Raw genomic sequence first — 19,986 nt, forward strand, 5'->3', positions numbered from 1 at the left:
GCCGACACACAAGTCAAGCAGGCTCTGCCGCTGGCGATGCCTTAAAAAATTAAACACAGAATGACAGTGTAATTTAGCAATTCCACCTCTGGGTATACACCCAGAAGAACTGAAAGCAGGGACTCCTACGGTATTTGCACATCCATGTTCACAGCAGCATTATTCACAAAAGCCAAAAGGTAGAAGCAAGCCAAGTGTCCATCAAGCACTAAATCAACCAAACACGGGATATTCATACAATAAAATATTATTCAGCCTTAAAAAAGAAGGAAATTCTGACATACCCTACAGCATGGATGAACCCTGAGGCCATTATGTTCAATAAGCCAATCACAAAAGGACAAACACTGTCTGATTCCACTATTCTATGAAGTACCTAGAGGAGGAGGCAAATTCATAGACAGAAAGGAGAATGGTGGGTGCCAAGTGCTGGGGGGAGGGGAGAAGGGAAGTTAGTGTTCCATGGGAACAAAGTTTCAGCTAGGGAAGATGAAAGTTCTGGAGGTGGACGGTGGGGATACCAGCACAATATGAATGTACTTAATGCCACAGAACTATACACTTAAGAATTGTTAATATGGTAAATTTTATGTATATTTTACCAAAATAAAAGAAAAGAAAAAAGGCCTCGGCTCTCTTAATGCTCTCCTTTGCACCCCCGTAACCAGTCCTCGTAAGCACAGAGTTCCTGAATTGGGGATTCCATGGGTGGGACTGGGCTTCAGCAAAGATAGCGGCCCCCTGCAAATGTATACAAATTGTAGTATATCATGCATTTTTCTGGACAGTCCTCAGTTTTCACCCATACTTGGAAGAGTTTGCAAGTCAAGAGACAGGAAAAACTACAACGTTTTTATTTTCGAATGGAAGCAATCTTTGGCTTCCATAGGGATATCTCATCAATGGGAGGCCATTCCCACACCCCTCAAACCCAAGAGACAAAGATCACAGATCACTGAAGGGACTCGGCAGCCAAGCCCAAGCCCTTATTCTGCAGATGAGAAAACTGAGGCCCAGAACACAGAAATGGCTCCTGCAAGGCCACGTGGCCAGCCAGGGGCTGAGACACTCGGCCTCAACCCAGGAGGGCAGGCCAGCGTCTAGCGACAGAAAGGTGGAGGATGCTGGCCCCGCCATTGTAATTCTCTCCCAGCCCCCTCCTGGGACCACGGCATTCTGGACACCCTGGGGGGAAGAGGAGGCTTTTGAACCTTTGCAGGCCCCACGATCCAGGGCTCTTCCCCAGGAAACAGTCCCCCAATGGGGTTTTGATTGTGTCCCCACTGAGCGGGAGATGGGGCCCATCTATTTGTAAGAACAGTATGGTGCACTCAGATCACACTGAGAACTAAGTTTCTAATTTTCCCTCTTCGTTACTGATTCATGAGGGGGTGGGGCAGGGCTGGCTCAGAGGCTGCAGTGGGGCTGACCAGGTCCCCAGGCCCAGCTCTTGATGACCCTCACTTAGCCTGTCGGGGAAGGAGACACTTAACAGCGTCATGAGGTGACTGGAAGGTGAGACAGGGGACAGGGACAATCATTTAACCTCCGAGAGAGCCACCCCAGAAAATGCAGACAGCCAATCTGCTAACGGCACAGTCATATCTTGGCGTCTTATTGTTTTTGTTCCTGTTGAGTGACAGTCGCAGATCAAAACGTAAGAAAGCTATACTGAAATGAGCACACAGTCGCTGGCCTGGTTATCTGAGTTTTCTTCTGGCTGAAAGAAGCTCCCAACTTTGCAAGATGAAACTGGAGACGAGACCAGATCTTCCCTTTCTGCTCTGAGCAAACCTCCCAGCAAAAGCAGTGCTCCCCGCCTTTTCTTCCTGGGGCTCCACGGAGGAGCAAGAGTAATTCAATTAGTGAACTCCACACAGCTCGGAAGCCATCGCTTGGCCCCGGGGGAACAGCCAGGGAAGGATGAACGTGAAAATGAAACACCCTGGTAACTGCATCTTAGATTATTTCATCCAAACCCAACCCCAGACAGGCCAGGGCCTCACACGCAGGGCTGACACCTCAGAAACGGGCTTAACTTTCAGATTTAAAATTAAAAAGCAAGCGTTTCATCCCCTAGATGGTCTTCATGAGAATCAAGTCCTCTGGAGTTACAAAGGGAAAGTCACTCCTGGGCTTCGAAAACATCCCACTTCCCCTCTGGCTGTCAAGACATCAGATACTGTCTTTCCAGATGTTTCCCCACCCCTTGGCTGTGGTCCACTGAAGAGCCTGGCGCTAGGCTGGTCACTTCCACTCTGTGCTGTGCCCCAGGTACTACCAGGGTCTGGAGGGTGGATTATAACCACAGCTCCTGTTCTTCCTGCTGTCATCTTACAATCAGCAAGAAGAGGGGTGGGGAGGCAGGCTGGAACCAAAACCCGGGAGACCTACCTCTGTTTCTGTTTATCCATAAGCTTTATCTCAATTCTCAACAGACCACACAACCAAAGCAGAAGCAGAAGTAGGTGACTCAAGAGCTCTGCCTACCCCAGGGGGCCACCCCTGCACCTCCCCCAGCTATGGCCTGGCTTCATGGAGGGACCAGGCTCTTCTGTCCTACAGAAGCTGCCCCGGCCTGCCTCCAGATGGAGGCAACTCATATTCAATCCCCCCTACCCCGGCTCCATCCCCATGGATTTAACATCACCTTCGGACAAGCCACTCCATCTGCCAATTCTTAATTCTATCCCGGCCCAGGAACTGGTCCTCTGCACAGCACACAGCCTGGCATATCATAGGTGTCAATACATATTCGCTCCATAAATGAATCACAGGGACACGCTGGCTTCCTCCAAAGCAGCGGGCCCACCTACTTCACACCCGAGAGAGGGAGGCACATGTGAACCCACCCAAGAGGGGAGCACAGCTTCCAAGCAGGGAGTCAGTCAGAAGGACCAAGTCCCTCTCCCAGACTCCCTGCGGAGGATGCAAGAGAGAAGCCCTGTTCTGCGCCAGGCCAAGAGCAGCCGCTGTAGCAGATGCTGCTGAAAGGTGTTTCCAAGGCAGGCGCCGGCCCGCCAACCTCTGCCGGCACACCACCTGCCCACAGCATTCTGCTCTGGCGGCCTGCTCTGTTTGGACAAGTTACCCCACCAAGTGTTCAACAATGCTTTTACACACCCCAGGGCCCTTGTTGTGTTATGAAAACAAAACAAAGCACGCTAAGGAAAAAGCTGGGAGGGTGGGGGTGAGCGTGAGTGGAGAGTGGGCCAGCCACACACACAGGTCTCTTTCTTTCTGGTCTCTATCCTAAAGATGGTTCCTTGGCAGCACGGGCCGGGGCAATGTCCCATGCCCTGTGTCATTAGAGCAATGACATCAACCAAGAGGGGCTTTAGAAACCCAGAGACAAATACATGGAACCGGACCTCATCTACACCACTGTAGGGCTGTGGCAAGCCCCCCTCTCTGGGAGATGCTTCTAGGAGAACCGTATCACCCCTTCCTCCAAAGCACAGCACAGTTACTGACTGACACAGTTGTACCAGGGGAGCTCCGAGACCCATTTCCCCTCCACTCCTCAGCAGCACCCTAGACACAGTCTCAGGAAAGTTACAGAACTCCTGCAGGATGAGGGGGACTCGGTGGCTTGAAAATACAAAGGCAGCCCTGAGTTCCCAGCGGCTAAATGCCAGGCGCGTCTGTTAGGAGAAGGCAGTACGGGGTGAGTAAAAAGGCTAAAGGCGTGAGTAAATTCTTACCTACCCCCCATCAAAAAAAAAAAAAAAAACAATCTTTTTTTTGCAAGTTAAAACTGAGCTAATGACACTGGGTGGGGCTCAGTGTTGAGGACTCCGCAGCCAAACCAAAATTAGCTTCCAGCCAAGAGCTGCTTGGCCTTACCATTTGGGGAAGGAAGCTGAAAAAGTCATGAAAGATTCTTTAGTAAAATGGGAAATAAGGCGGCAGTTAACATTTCAACTGAAGGTGACCCTTCTGGTGAAATATTTTTTTTTAATAATAAAAATAACATAAAGTTCTCAAGCAGCCTCTTTCTTAAAGAAAATGGCTGTGTACACGTTCTCGTGGGAGTGGAAGGGAAGACAAAAAAACACAAAACAGAACACAGGCTAGCCGTTTCTCAGCCACTACCTTTCACGAACCACTTTTTTCTGGAGTTCTTCTTAAAAAAGAGGTGACGCAATTTCCTGTCTTGTCCCAATATTTCCTGTTAACTTACAAGGTGAAAGTTATCGCCCTGTTTTAAATAACTGTCCTCAACACCACTGAAAGTCCCTTTTCCCAGCCAGTGCCCATCCCGATTAAAAAATGTCCCCATCTTAGAGTATAAATACGATCATTTTCTACACCTTTAAGAGTTGGCTTCATAAGAAGCCTGTTTCTCTCTACGGCAGATACTGAATCTACAGGGGCAGCTTCCACGGGAATGGTGCTAGTAGCCCAGATCTCCAAGGTGAACCCACAGAGAGAAACAGAGAGGCTGGGGGGCAGCCGAGTCCCCCAAGTGAGCCAACAGGTTTAGGTAGAGTGGCCAGGATCAGGTGAGTGTTGCTTTCTTGGTGTGTTAACCACTAAATTGAGAACTGTGCCTCAGCAGTTAATAATATCTTCCTGCTGAAAATAGCCGGGAGAGGAAGCCTCTGTGTGACAGTAGGCAGGCGGCCAGCCTTGGGGCTAGCCATTCAATACTGAGCGAGAGGTGGTAGGGCCAGCGGTGACCTCCCAGCGGCTGTGCTTACAGTATCCTCTCACGAGGCTCCTGCAAAGGGAGGGCGCCGGGGCCAGTCACCTGCGGCCTCTGCAGCCCTAGAACTTGGGCAAGGACATCACAGGGACTGGGGTCTCAGCGGCCCAGGAAGGGTCTGGATCGCCAGCTTTGGAAGCCAACCTTGGCACCATCCTGGTTCACAGTCACTAGGCTGGGCAGGCCAGGGGGCCCCCGCGGAGTGAGAACAAGCATATTCACTTCCCCCGGGAGAAAAGTCAGGCCAGGAATCAAACCAGAGGGAACTTTCCTGTCTCTCATTTCTGGAACCCACGAAGAAAAACGGAAGGTCGAAGGATCAACACCAATGTGTCTGCTTGCTCAGGTAACACACAGCAGAAGGCCAGGCGTGGTGGCTCACGCCTATAATCCAGCGCTTTAGGAGGCCAAGTTGGGCGGGTCACTTAAGGTTAGGAGTTCGAGACCAGTCTGGCCAACATGGTGAAACCCCCTTTCTACTAGAAAAAAATTAGCCAGGCATGGTGTTGCACACCTGTAATCCCAGCTGCTAGGAAGGCTGAAGCATGAGAATGGCTTGAATCCAGGAGGTGGAGGTTGCAGTGAGCTGAGATCACGCCATGCACTCCAGCCGGGGTGACAGAGTGACACTCTATCTCAAAACACACACACATGCACAAACACACACACACCTGGGAGGTGGAGGTTGCAATGAGCCGAGATCGCGCCATGCACTCCAGCCGGGGTGACAGAGTGACACATTATCTCAAAACGCACACACACACACACACACACACACACACACACACACACATCAGAGATCCCAGGCAGGCTATCAGCTTGCTCCCTGGCCCATCAATGTACTTCCCATGCGACCTCAGGGCTGCCACCAAAACAAATGTCTACCATCATCAGGTCCCAGGCAACTAACAGAAGTCTCTCCAATGTTACTCTCCACAATCATTGTTCCTTATAGATTATCCAAATATCTGCATGTATTTAAAACCTACCGCTGGCCATTTTTTTGGTCAGAACTGTGGTAAAATACACATACATTCAGAGAACTGTGCAACCATCACCACTCTCCAGTTCCAGAACATTTTCATCGCCCCAAAAGGAAACCCGGTCCCATGGGTCCCTTTTACAATCCCATTCATGACAGCAAAGCAAAACAGTGGACCATGTATACTTAATAATAGTTTTCTCTCAAATGTTTCTACAAGCAAGCAAAAAACCTATCTGGGAAGCTGAATCCCGAGGGATTTTAGTGTGGTGAGCAAGTCTAGGAACTAGCACTTTATACCTTTTTTTTCTTCTGTCAGGTGAAGACAACTGCTTTGAGGATGCTGCTTCGAGTTCAAGGCCTGGACCGAAGGGAATAAAGACCAGCCTGGCCATCATAATTCTGCAAGGAATTATGGCACAGTAACAGCAATAATAGAGGAGCAAAGAGGCCAGGCGCAGGGGCTCACGCCTGGAATCCCAGCACTTTGGGAGGCCAAGGCAGGTAGATCACTGGAGGTCAGGGGTTTGAGACCAGCCTGACCAAAATAGCAAAACCCTGTCTCTACAAAAAATACAAAAATTAGCTAGGCATGCATGGTGGCACATGCCTGTAATCCAACTACTCAGAGGCTGAGGCGGGAGAATCACTTGAACCCAGGAGGCAGAGGTTGCAGTGAGTCGAGATCCTGCCTTTGCACTCCAGCATGGGCGACAGAGCAAAACTCCGTCTCAAATTACAAAAAAAATTAAACATTAAAAATTAAAAAAATTTTAAGAAGAAGCAAAGGAAGCCAAACTTGATCATGAATTCTTCAGCATTTCCTCCCTTTTCACTGCTCCACTGGCTCTGAGCTTGCCACGGAGGCCTCATAGGTGTACAAGTCTACGCAGCTACAGCCAGGCTTTGCTGTAAAGGCCTGTGTGTGTGTGTGTGTGTGTGTGTCTGTAGGAAGTGAAGGGCAATCAGCGTGCTACAGCGTCACCAAAAGTGACACCACCCGAAGCCTGGCCTTCACCTGGCCCCCTCTCCCTTTGCTGGCCCAGTTCTGCCTGGGGACAGGATGCATGAGGCAGCAGACCATCTTGTCTGGCCGGCAGAGCAGCCCAAATTTGCTCCAGAGATTTTAAATGCTGTCACCCTGTATTTAACCCCTGCCTGACTGCCACATTCTTTCCAGGACAAAAGGGGTTTTATCAGTAAGCCCTTCTCCAGGGGGACGTGCATGACCTGGGGCACTGCAGAAGAGGCGGGGTCCAGGACTGGTCTTCACCAGGGTGTGGGTGTGACCAGGTGAGCCCGCCCTAGCCCTGACTCATCCTGTTGGCAGGTGTTTAAGGAGAGGCAGAAGGTCTCGAGTTCCAGACTGTCATTTCTCACAGTGGCCTGCAGGGTACTAAGGCGATGGGAAGGAAGGAGCTTGCTCATGATCACAAGCACCTGTCCACCTGAGTCCCCCAAAGTCCATGCTCATGAGCACTTGGGTGAAAGGCCCACGTGCCTGTGAGCTCAACCTACGCCCCCCACCCTCACTCCACAATGGCATTAGAGATCTCAGTGAAACCATGAGCTGTTTTGTAGCCAGGCATGGGGAGGTGACTTAATTTAAAGGAGGGGGGAGGGACAGCATTAGGAGATATACTTAATGTAAATGACAAGTTGATGGGTGCAGCACACCAACATGGCACATGTATACATATGTAACAAACCTGTACGTTGTGCACATGTACCCTAGAACTTAAAGTATAATAAAAGAAAAAAATTTTAAAAAATAAAAAATTTTTAGAAAGCAGAGCAACAGGTGCCCAGGTTCCCAGTTCGCCATCACAATTCCAAGCCAGACAATGAATAATTGTTCACGTGCAGCTGATTAACTTTCCTTAAAACAGGATGGAGCAATGTTTCCTACGCTACTTGGTTTGAGCCCAAGTCAACTGTGGACTGAGCCAGGGGTGCATTTTCAGATTATATAGGTATTTTTGAAGGCTCTCCTCTGAGACTATGACAGATGCCAGCAGGGATCAAAGAGACGGAGAGAGAAACATTCTTGAATGCTGAATGGATACTGACTCAAGGACGCTTCCATCCCCCAGACTTGGGAACTAGTAGCCACAGATGAATCTTAAGACCTTAGCAAGGCCGGGCGCGGTGGCTCAAGCCTGTAATCCCAGCACTTTGGGAGGCCGAGATGGGCGGATCACGAGGTCAGGAGATCGAGACCATCCTGGCTAACACGGCGAAACCCCGTCTCTACTAAAAAATACAAAAAACTAGCCGGGCGAGGTGGTGGGCGCCTGTAGTCCCAGCTACTCGGGAGGCTGAGGCAGGAGAATGGCGTAAACCCGGGAGGGGAAGCTGCAAGTGAGCTGAGATCCGGCCACTGCACTCCAGCCTGGGCGACAGAGCGAGACTCCGTCTCAAAAAAAAAAAAAAAAAAAAAAAGACCTTAGCAAAAGAGTTGGCCACCCTTGGGTTGGAGGCCTGGTGCCGGGTCTCTCCAACAAGTATGACTTTGCACAGCTAAGAGATGGGGTTTCCCAGGACTCGTGAACACTTCTGTCTCCACTGCCTCCTACCTCCCTCCTTGAGATCCATGGGAGCATTTCTTTTGAAGTTTAAATAACTACAAGTGGTTGCTGGCTTCCAATCCCTACCTTAACTGGGGAGGTCCATATGGCTGAGGCCGAGCCAGTTCCAGACATTCATACATAAAGGAGGAGGCTAGAAGATGAGTCTGTGGTTGAATAACCTAGAACTCGCAAGGGAGATGCTGCTCCCTCAACCCACCCAGACCAGGACAGCAGACAGACAAAATGAAAGCCCCCAGACAAAAACTCCAGATGGAGGCTGCAAAGATGATAGCTTCAAACAGATGCTTTGCATTCCCAGTGATCCCCGGAAAGCTTTGGGAGCAAATCCTTTCCATTTCCACGACGGATCCGAGCCTAGAGGCTTCCCAGCTACGTAAGACCTCTCAGGTGATATTCCTGAGCCACGACACATCCATGTCCAAGCAGCGGCAAGGACCTGTTCGGGAGTTGCGTGCCTTTCAAAAGACACCCATCCCAGAGGGTCGGGCGCAGACTGCCAAATCACAATGCAGAATCAGTTCACAAACTCCACCCACCAAGTCCACAGCCTCTTGGAGAGGTCACCCTGACATCAATCCACCCCAGCGACAGGGACCCACCCAATCCCAGAGCCTGCCTGTGGGCATCTGCACACTCTCATGTGTTCGCGCGCGGGACTGTCTCTCTGCATGTCTGTGGCAACACCCACCCACCCACTCACCCACCCCCCCAACACACACACACACACACACACACACACACACACATCCATACACAAGCCTGCACCCAGCAATCCATCTGTCTCAGAAAGCCAGCTGTCAAAAATGAAAGTACAATCTCCTGGAAGCAAGTCGCTGCCTTCTAAAAATGTCCCGTTTTCCCAGACCGAGGAAACTTGCAGGGGTGGGGTGTGTTTCACTGCAAGTCCCTAACGACCAGGCCTGTCGTCTACCCACCCCCACCACTCCCCCAAAAGAAAGCTGCAATGCTGGAATTCCAACCTGCAGCCAGCAGCCCCGCCCCCAGGCTCCTACCCACCCACTCCCCTTCCTCCCAGGCAGTTTGCAAGGGCGCAGGAAAGGGAAGGGCCAGCCTTGGAGTCACCCCTGCATTTCAGGAGGGGACAGGCCATTGAGCACACCCCACCCCCACCTCCGAGGCACACATTTTCACATTTGGCTGTTTTTTCTTTCCCTTCTTCCCTTGCCAAAAGAATCAAGCCCTGGCTCCTGCTGCCGACCTTCCTCCCACCCTAAACTGAGCCCCATTCATTAAGCCCGCTCTCAGCCAGGGCAGGACAGGAAGGAAAACAGCACACAGGGCCTGTGAAAGAGGCTCAGAGAGGTTATTTCAAGGAGGAGGAGGGAGAAACTCCTCACAGGCATTTTCACTGCTCCCCACCTTGCTGCCAGGCTCCCAACCCCCAACCTCAGTGTCTGCTATGCCCCTTCCCCCATCCAGCCCTGCCACATCCAGGCACTGGCCTCATCCTCAGCAAGGCAGACACACCCAGGCCACCCCCCATGGAAGGATCAACTTCGTGAAAAGGAGGAGGTTTGGGCTTTCTCCATTTACAAAACTCTCTGCCCTGGACCGGGGCCAACAGAGTTCCCTTTTGGAAGGCATTCTCGCTACAAAGAGGACAGCCCTAGGTTTTTCTCCGTGCCCATCGCCTCCCCTCCAGATGCCCCCAAGCCAGTGACATCAACCCCCAAAACACTGTACCCTCCCCACCATGGTCCATTATGAATACACTGCACCAACTCTGAACTGAAAGAAGAAAGAGCTCAAACTTTGAAGCCTTCGGAATTAGTAAATCAAGAGAAGAAATTCAAAACAAATGCTCTTCCCATGTGGAGGGCCCCCTCTTTTTCCTTTCTGCAGCCTTCTTAAGCCACGCTGCCCCTTCAGGGAGTCACTGCTTCTTCCTGGCAGCTCCTTATTAATATCTGTGTCTACAATTACCTGGGGTGTGAGGGGAAGGAGTTAATGATTGTTTTACCCCCAGTTTCTTTCTAGGACTGGAAGAGCTTTGGGGAACAAAAAGCCCACCCATCGGCTGGGTGCGGTGGCTCACACCTGTAATCTCAGCACTTGGGGAGGCCGGCCGGGGTGGATGGATCACCTGAGGTCAGGAGTTTGAGACCAGCCTGGCCAACATGGCGAAACCCCATCTCTACTAAAAATACAAAAAATTAGCCGGGCATGGTGGTGGGTGCCTGTAATCCCAGCTACTTGGGAGGCTGAGGCAGGAGAATTGCTTGAACCTGGGAGGCAGAGGTTGCAGTGAGCCGAAATCATGCCACTGTACTCCAGCCTGGGCGACAGAGCGAGACTGTCAAAAAAAAAAAAAAAAAAAAAAGCCCACCCATCTCATGAGGGCTTCACAGGTCACATTGCATGGGCGGGTGAGGAGGTGCTCAGGCTGGCATCTCAGCCTGGTGTCGTCATTTCCTTCAGCAGGGGAGACAGACAAGATGTTATCAATAAGACAAACCTTCCGAAAGGACCTTTTCAAAAGCTGCCACTTCCCTTGCTTATTTCATGTGGTTTGGAGGGGCCGGGGCTCCTCCCTGCACATACAGGGTTTAAAAAATAAAACTATCTAACAACAACCTGAGCGTGTTATTCTGCTGAGACCCTTTCCTCTCATTGGCCTTCTTTCTTTGAAGAACTCTCTCAGCCTTAGAAAGCAGAAAAGATGCAGTTCACACACTGCTGCCTTTTCTCCCTCTGTCCACTCCCACTGTCCTGCCTGAAGCCCCCTCCCTTCTCTGGGTCCCTCTTTTTCCTGCTTAATTCTCATTAGAAGCTTTGAATAAACAATACCCTCAGTCTCGGATAACAGTCAGAGTATATATTGCATTGAAATGAAAACAAACAAAGGTCTCCCTAAAGACTTCTCAGCAAGCTCAGTTCCTGGAGAGGGGAGCCTGAGAGGGAGCCGTTGGGGAATGAACTTTGCCTCAGCCAGCCATGGAGGAAACACTTCAAGTAGTCAGAGTAGGCACCCCACAAAAGAGGATGCCCCTCACACTAGAGGATACACCACAACGGGGCACAGCTTCTATTTGAGCTGCTACCACTTGATCCTACAGGCAAGGAAATGCCAAATGCCCAAAACTCTGCTGGAATTTGTTTCTAAGGTTGTTTTCCCTCTTGCTTCAGCCAGTTCTTAGAAAATCTAGTGATGATACGGTGGGGATGGAAAAACAGGTAGAAATAGGATTTCTTCAGAACATGAAATGCATCCCATGTACATTGCCAGTGAGTTTCTCTAAGTACTGTCCTCTTTTCACAGTCTCAGGAACAACAATGCTCTGGCTACCCAGTGCCTCTCAGCCAGCCCCGTGACTCCCGTGACTCCCCAGCACTGGCGTTCCAGGCCTTCATGCACACCTGTGTGCCCCGAGGAAAACCTGCCCCACTAGGGAACCATTATAGCTCCCACTGTCGGCAGTGCTCCCACCCTGGTGCTCCCAGGCCCGGACATGTGCTGCAAAATCCTGCAGCAAGCTGGGCTGGGAATCAGAACTTGGGAGGGAAGCCTCAGATCTGCTCTGAAATCCCATGGTACGCTTGGGATCTGTCTTCAACAAATTCCTTAAAGGTGGGTCCATTCCCTTTACATCCCCCATGCACAAAGAGCACAAGCAAAAAAAGAGCTCAAATGCATGAGTTAATGACACCCAAGTCACCAAGCTGAAGCCCCTTAAGCCAGGAGCTGCTTAAAAATAACTGGGAAACACTCCACACACCAAAGCAGTCCCCAGCTAGCTCCTGTCTCCCCATCCACGGAACAGACCCAGTGTCCAGAGCGTAAAGGACTGCAGGATGAGGAGCTGAAAGGTACCACAATGTCACCACCGATGCATCCAGCTTAAGGCATATAAAAATGAGAATAAAGTCCAGACCAGCTGGGGTGGCAGAAGGCCACCCCCATTCCTCCAGTCTCTAGCAATTTCAAGAAACCCTGTAACTTCCAAGAAAATAAGAGAAAGCATCTTACCTGAAAGCCCCCCAGGGGCCAGATAATTCGTTCCCCCTGTTTCAGCGGAGGAAGGCACAGCATCTGGACAGTCTGCTGTGGATTGAAAAGGGGAGAGAAAGAAATAAATACACAAATAAAAACACCAAGATCCATCTTTAAGCACGCTCTAAACAGCATGAAAGACAAACCACACATTCCAAAAGGCTGACTCGTGGCCTTGATGCTGATTATTAATGGTCTGCTCAGGCTTCGCTGCCCATCGTAAGACAGACCACAGCACCTTGTCACCCGTCTGGGCTCCGGGCGGCCAGTTAATCATTACTCAAGTCAGGCTCAATCAGACTGGCTGGAATTTCTCTTGCATTACCAGTCCCCCATTAAGGATAATACTAGGTGGTTCCAAGGTCAAAGGAGGTTTGGGTTGGACTTTCTTAACCCTGGTTGCTCTGTAATCCCTCATCAAGGGCAGAAGCCTCCCTCCTCGGAGCCCATGTCCTCTCTGCCTTCAACCTTTTAAAGACAGGTTTCCCAGTTCTTGAGAACATTCTCAAGATTGGTGTTGGGCTGTAAGGACTTCTTTCCCCTTTTTTAATTGAGGAGTAACTTAAGTAGAGCAAAGTATACAAAATCCCGAGTAGACGCAATGAATATTACTCATGTATACACCTGTGTAACCACCACCAGATCAAGACAGAGAACATTCTCAGCAAGGCTCTGAGCCGGAGGGGAAATGTTCTACCTCTCCCAGGCTAGTCCAAACCCCTCATCTCTGGAAACCTTCCCAGGCAACCCCAGACCTGCAAGGCTCTCTGCCCTCAGTTCCTATAAAACCTTTGGCACCCAACACTTGGAGTTTCCTCACTGATTTTTACCTTTAGATTGCATCTGCCCTTAACTAGACTATAAGCTTCTCTTCAACTTCTGTCACCCTCAGGTACTCAGCACAGTGACCTCACCGTTAATGAGGATAATGACAATTCCAGCTGAGAAACAGGGACTCCACAACCGCCCTCCAAGCAATTAAAAGCAAAACCTAATGTCCATGAACCACAACTCATTAGTCCCATGAAACACAAATACACAAGACCCTGTAAGCTTGTCATGCACCACTGACGGCGCCGAACTCCCTGAAGTCCTAGGAGAGAGCCTGGCTAAGGAAAGGTGTTGCCCAAGTCCGCAGCAAACACAACAGGTTGGATCATGCAGACACCAGGCCTCCTACCCCAGGTCACTAGGACAATGTCCCTGTGGGTTTCCAATCAAAACCACTCGGCCATGCTGGCAAATAGGAAAGCCAAAAAAAACAGCAGTCAGGGACAAGTAGCCCATGGGAATCCTTCAGTGGCCTACACATAGCCCCAAACCATCTTTGGGTTTCTGCTGTCTGCCCCCCTTAATGCTAAAGTTCTCTCTCTAACTCCAGGTCACTGCCTCTCCCACATTCTCCAGGCTGGAAGGACAACTTTTCAAGAACTCTCCTAAGCAGGGGAGGGGCAGAAGTGGAGGCAGGTGTGGGGATGAGGTGGTCACAGTGGGCAGGGGAGAAAGAAGACTGTGTGTGTAATCTTATTTTATCAGTCTAACTCCTAACATGAATATACAGTTTTACAGGATACACTTAATCAAATAGAAAACAATAGAGGCAGGCAGGAAATGGAGTTACTTGTTAAATGGTGTATACCCTGCACTTTCTAAACCTTTTTGATGGCCTTCATCATTTTCTAGAGATAGGCTTCTCAACCCACTCCTCCCAGACAGAAGACATCCCCACATTAAACATGATGACTTATCCACAGCCACTCCCCCGCACCTTTGGCTGGCAGAATCCCAGGGGCAAGGTGTGCTTCAAAGGAAAAGCTGGGCATCTCAGAGCAGAGCTGGGACCACATTCAGGGTGTCAGCCCATCTCAGATCAAAGGTAAGCCAGCTCCACGCAGGCAACCACAAGCGTTTTTACGAAATGGTGCTCTGCCCGTCTGCAGTGGCTTTGATCTCAGGAGGGATTTACAAACGTTAATTAAGCCTTACTGCCACCCCTGTGAAGAAGCAAAGTATACCACAGGCACCCAGGTAAACTGAGGCACCACTGACTAGCTCAAAGGGCCACCCAGTGAGCTGGGCTATACCTAAGAGTCCAGCCCTATCCCATGCCTCTCACCCTGCAGGCAGGCCATGGAGTCCCTACCCTCTTTCCTGGCGGTGGCCAGGCCATCCAGACTGGCCTTAAGGTTTAAGGAGCCATACCTCCATCTCTCACTCACAGAAAAGCTCCGCACAGACAGATCTCTAAAGTCAGGGTCTCACCTTAGGCCTGTGTCGCCTGTTCCCCAGAGCCCAGGCTGGCTGGCAGACAGAAGCTCTAGGCCACTCCTGACTCATGCAACACTAAGTATTACCAAGCACTCGGTAAGCGCTAGGTTCTGTGGGAGAAAAAGACTCATTCCTTTCTCCGAGCAGCTCCAACAGAGTCTTTGAAAACCCAACCCTGGGGAGCAGCCAAGGAGTGAACTATTGAGAATCAGCACGAGGTAAAGGAGCTGGGAGTCCCACGATAGTCTCAGCAACTGCGTTCTGGGCTTCCTAAGTACTGTTAAAGACAGAGGAGCCCCTACCCACCAACCACACCACAAGTATACCCCAAGGTTCCCAGCTCTGCCCCAGGTAGTTCACCTAACCCAGAACTCAAATGAACCCTGGTTATAGAAGAACATAGCACTGCATCGGAATCCTCACATTTCTAGATAGGCACATCATCATGCCTGTAAAATGAATGAATGAACCAAAGAATGAATGAATGAATGACCTAATCTCTTTCATCATGCTGATTTTAAAAGAGGCCTAGAAAAGTTAAGAGGCACCTCAGTTAAGAGGCAAAAGCAGTGCCAGATCTCAGGTCAAGATGCCAGACTTCCGACCTGGATTTGGAGGCTGGATCTGCCAATGGACGCTGGCCACCTGGGGCCGTCAAGAGCTCACCCAGCCACCCCCAAAGGCCAGCCATTCTTCAAACCTTTCAGACCATTACATGCAATGAAACACGGGAAGCAGAGCCCACACAGCTGTCCCCGAGATCCAGCTTTAAACAGCAAATTCTTGTGGGATGCGGAAGTAGGGGTGTCTTTCTGACTTCTGACAGCCACAAGTCACAACAGGCTTGCCCTAGGTTCAGTCATGTGAACACTCTTTCAAAGATGGTTCTGCTGGCTGGACCACACAGTATGTAGGTGTCTCAAGGCCAGGCCTCCCAGAGGCTGAGTAGAGTGGCTTAAATTAGAGCAAAATGGAGCTCCTAGCTTTGAGCCCTCTGTGTCTCCAAAGGCTGCAGGGGTACCAGGACCCAGCCCCATTCTCATCACCTTTTCCCAAGATGGAGACTTCACAGGTAGTATTTCTTTTAGTTGTGCAACTGGTTAAGATTTTAACAGTTGTCCACTGTAAAACTTTGTGCCTGTTTCACCTAGTAACCCCAGACTAAAAATTCAACCTAGGACTTAGAAACTGAAAAATGTAACTGGTGCATGTAGATTCCCGGGCCAAACATTCTCCCATACGCAAAATGGGGATGAAGACCTGGGTCAGCGCCCATCTGTGGTCTGACCTCAGTGCCCCCGGCCACGGCAGCTGGCAAAACCAGCCCCAGACCTGTGGGAGGGGGGTGTGCTCCAGCTCCAGACCTGGCCGTCCTCCAATGTGGCAGGACAATTCCCTTTGTGGGGGCTTTGTCTATTACTGATGCTAAATTCTTACACAGCAGTGCCTTTTCTCATTTCTTTTTTTGTTCTATTTTCAACAAAACATTTTGGGTGAGTAACCAGCTGTCTTAGTTTCCGATTGGCAGGTTAATCACTTCCTATTGGCTGATCTGGAGAACTTTTCTCCCCCTTGGAAATGGCACATTCCTGTCTTTGTGGCTTCTCTGTTTACACACATTTTGCTACCTAATGTCAACACTTGCTAATGAATAAATATATCACTCCACTCACCGAAAATGAGGTCCTGGCCTGGCAGAATGACTGCTTAAATCCTGAGAACAGATTTATCCCAGTGTGTCTGCAGGAAACCCAAGGGAACATGGCCTTTCTTTTCTACGGTTTTTGGAGGGTTCTGGGAACATTTACCCCTGCTGGTCTTTATCCCTGGGGCTAAGGTCACTGTTCTCTCTCTTTTAAAGAAAACCTCCAAATTTGAAGAATATGGAAGGACAAACAAAAACAGGTCAGAGGTGGCCCCTTGGAAAACTCACTTCATAAAATAATTCTTGATTCTTTAAGCCAAAACCCAGTCAAGTTACAGTCTTTAGGAAAACAAAGCTTGGTAATTCCAGTTAATGTTTGTTACAAATACAGAGAGCTGGGTATCTCCTCATTAATAACCATTTATCTGGTGTTTTGTAAATCGAAAGCAAAATATCACATGCTTTGCGGGCCACTTATTAGACCAGCACCAGGCAAGCAGGAACGCCTTCCCAACTTGAGGGAGCTGGTAGAGTCCCAGGAGGACTGGCTGCAGAGTATGAGCTTCGGTTACACGTTCATTAAAGTATTTAATTTATGACAACGCCCCAGCAAAACTTTTAATTAGTGAGGGGAAAGGCCCAACAGCCAAAATGCAGAAGGCGGAAGGACTTGCAGAATTCCAGGAGCTAAATGGTGCCCTTCACTTTTCCTTCTCCCAGAACCTTGGCAAAATAAAAATGTCCCAAGCATTAATGATTTTTCAGGCACCAGTATACAAGAACAAAAACCAAGGTTACATACGGCCTGTACTTTGAGCACACAGATCTAGCTTCTACTGTAAGAAGGAGCTCCAGGAATTGGGGTTTGTCCTTGTTGTCACCCCGAAGTTCATTTTGCTGACCCTGTCCCCAGCACTGTGATGTCCAGGGACGGACTCCTGTGCTACTGCCGGCCAGAAGTTGAATGCAGACAACCACAACAGGGCTGGTGCCAGTCTCAAATGGGCTTCTGCCCTGGCTCCATGCCAGTCAGTGACAGAGCAACAGACAGGCAGAGCTGTGCTCAAAACTTTGATGGCCCCTATGGAGAATACTGAGAAAACCCCGGGAGAGGACTGACTTGCAGGTGACTGGGGCAGGGGGAACCTACCCTCCTTTCACTGGCTATTGCCTATACTTCTGAAACGTTCCAGTGTCTACTCCAGATCAAAGTCTTCTTTGAACCTTTTTAAACCGTCTTCCCATCTATCTAATCACGCTTTCCATTATTGCCGTTGATGCTCCTGGCACTCACGAAGTCTCCATCAACCAGTCTTATTTGGTTCCCAAGACACTTCTTTCTGGACTAAAGCCTCCACGTATTAAAGCTGAGCCCACCGGCTACAGAGCGCAAATACAGGAAAAAGGAACAAAATGTAAAGCATATTAAGGGAACATCTTTGCAAAAACACAAAACAAAAACCCAGCCACAACAGAAAAATTCACTAAACTTCCAACAGAGGAAACCTAGAACCAACGTGAAGTGAAGCAAGCCTAGCACCTCTCCAGGCCTTTGCCTACACACAAAAATCCAGGTTCTAGAAGCTCTATTTCTAACTTAAGATAGGCAGGATATTTTAAAAATCATCTACTCACCAGTTGGTTTGAGAAAATCCATCGGGTATCTGGAGTAAGGAGGAGGGGGAGACTCTGAAATTAAAAAAGCAAGAGAAAATAAAGGCCCAGCCACGAGAAGAGAGATAGAAACTTATGATAACAGAAGCATTCTTTTAGCCCAACTGTTTGTCTTAGCTGTGGGGGTTGGAGGCAGGGCCGCGAGGCGGTGATTGCCTTGATATTTAGCTGTCAGATAAACAAAAGAGGCCGCCTGGCGCCAGCCTCGGCGCTCCGCTCCTCCACGTCTGCGGCCGCCGCCGCCGCGCTCGGCTGGCCCGGCTGGAAACCACCGACTCAGCCGGAGCCGCGCACTTCACAGTTCACAAGGCGGGGGGCGACCATACCCCCTCCCCGTCCTCGGACTCCAGACCCAGCTCCCAGCAACCTCGGTTCCCCGCCCTGGCCCGCCCCCCAGGGGTGCAATTCACCTCCGCCCCCGCCGGTCCGCTGGGCACCCGCGCGGGGGACACGGGGCTCCCCATTCCCAGCGCACTCGGGAGATGCAGCCCAAGCGTGCTGGTGAACTTGGGGGATCTGCGGTCGCCCGGGGTGAACCCTTACATCACACTCCGTGTACAGAGACATACAGAAAAGGAGGGAATGGAAAAAACTGAGAGGATAAAAGTAAAGAAGTTTTAGGGTCTCAGCCGAGAAGCCCAGGCCCCAGCGCAGTTAAGGGGCGACAACGTCACCGAGGCGCCGGGCCCCACTAATCTATAGACTTATCTGTGCGGAAGTAAGGAAAAAGTAGGGGACACCCAACTTCTCCTGGCTGTTTGTTCCTCTGCACCCTGGGGCTGGCAGAGTTGAAAGGAGACAGATACCCAGTTCGGCCTTCCATCCAACTCTTTGCCCCAAAACTCCAAAAGCTGCGCGGCCACGACAGTATCTGGGCCACTTCTGTTCGACTTGATTCTCCTTATTTACTGAAGGAGTAAATACGGAGACCTTCCAGCCTTTTTATAGCACGCTTCTCCCAGCCTTCCTTCGCGGGCCTGGACCAAATCCAACTCGGTCACACACCTCAACGCCTTTCCGGGTGCGGGGAGGCGTGACCCCCCCCACCTCCCTCTGCACCCCCTTGTTGATCCGGAAATGAAGGCGTCTAATTTTTAACCACAAACTGCGTGCAGGAGCAGTGCCCATAGACCCCTTCGGGGCAACACAGGAGAAATCCTGGAAGGGAACCCCCAGGGAATGCCCTTTGAGTTTCCCCATGTCCCTTCTCTACTTTCGGCCCCCAGTCTCCTCCCAGGAGGGGATGCACACTCCTCCTGGAGGGGTGGCTGCACAAACGCACTGCCCTAAGGGCTTTTCTTCCAGCACTGGCGCGCCGGAAAATGTTGGGGGGTAAGGGGACAACTTCTCACCTAGTTCGCAGAGTCGGCTAAGGTGATGGGGGTTGCAGCACACCAGCTCGGGGTTGATCTTCCCGTAAGATTCACAGCAACACAGCCTCTTGACTTCCGAGGAATGCCTGAGATCCGGCCACCTGAACACTTTGCACAGCAGGAGGGGGAGCGAGTAGGACGAGGGCGGCTGCGCAGGCTGCGCGCTGGCGGGCGCCCCCGGGCCCAGCCTGCAGTCCAGGCGGCCGGGCAGCAGGAGGCACGCGGTGCGCGTCCCGCCGCGGGACTCCACGGCCTGGAGCAGCAGCTCCAGCTGCCGCTCCTTCAGTTTCTTGAGCACCGAGTGCGTGAGCGCCTTCAGATCCGCTTCGGCGCCCCCGGGCGCGCCGGCGCCCGCGGCTGGCGGGTGGGGATGGTGGTGACCTTTGGCACCTCGCACCGCCTTCCCCAGGCAGCATCCAGCCCTTCCCGGGCCGCCACCACCGGCCCCATGCGCTCGGCTGTCCGTCGCCCCTTCTCCCCGCAGCTCGCCTCCTCCTCCACCTCCCCCCGCGCCCTCCTCCTCGTCCTCGCCGCCGGGCGCACGGCTCCTCCAGAGACGCCGGACGAGCGCAGATCGTTTGGTCCTGAACATGCGGGGCGAGGAGGCGAGGAGAAAAGTCGTTTGCCGGCTAAGGAGCGAACATGACCTCCGCACACCATGAAGAAGTCGGGCGCCGAGTTGGGGCAGCAGGCGCAGGCGACAGCAGCAGCAGCAGGGGCCCGGGCAGGAGCG

The 19,986-nt window shown here is 51.1% G+C and overlaps 1 protein-coding gene across 3 annotated transcripts in view; it reads right to left on the minus strand.

Annotated features, from left to right (window-relative positions):
- Positions 1-19,980, minus strand: part of SMAD7 (SMAD family member 7) — a 30,807-nt gene extending 10,827 nt beyond the window's left edge. Inside the window, exons 1-3 of one of the 3 annotated variants that reach the window (XM_011964144.1) lie at positions 19,233-19,980; positions 17,842-17,895; positions 12,270-12,341 (exon numbers count right to left, since the gene is read on the minus strand). In XM_011964144.1, coding sequence (XP_011819534.1) covers positions 12,270-12,341; positions 17,842-17,895; positions 19,233-19,845 — 739 coding nt within the window. In that variant the 5' untranslated portion in view covers positions 19,846-19,980. Of the gene's footprint in view, positions 1-12,269; positions 12,345-17,841; positions 17,896-18,686; positions 18,785-19,232 lie in introns of those variants that run through there. The other 2 variants (XM_011964143.1, XM_011964146.1) reach the window with 2 other exon arrangements.
- Between the last annotated feature and the right edge of the window lie 6 nt (positions 19,981-19,986).

The sequence above is a fragment of the Colobus angolensis genome, unplaced genomic scaffold, assembly GCF_000951035.1.
Source record: "Colobus angolensis palliatus isolate OR3802 unplaced genomic scaffold, Cang.pa_1.0 Scaffold645, whole genome shotgun sequence".
In the NCBI taxonomy this organism is placed as follows: Eukaryota; Metazoa; Chordata; class Mammalia; order Primates; family Cercopithecidae; genus Colobus; species Colobus angolensis.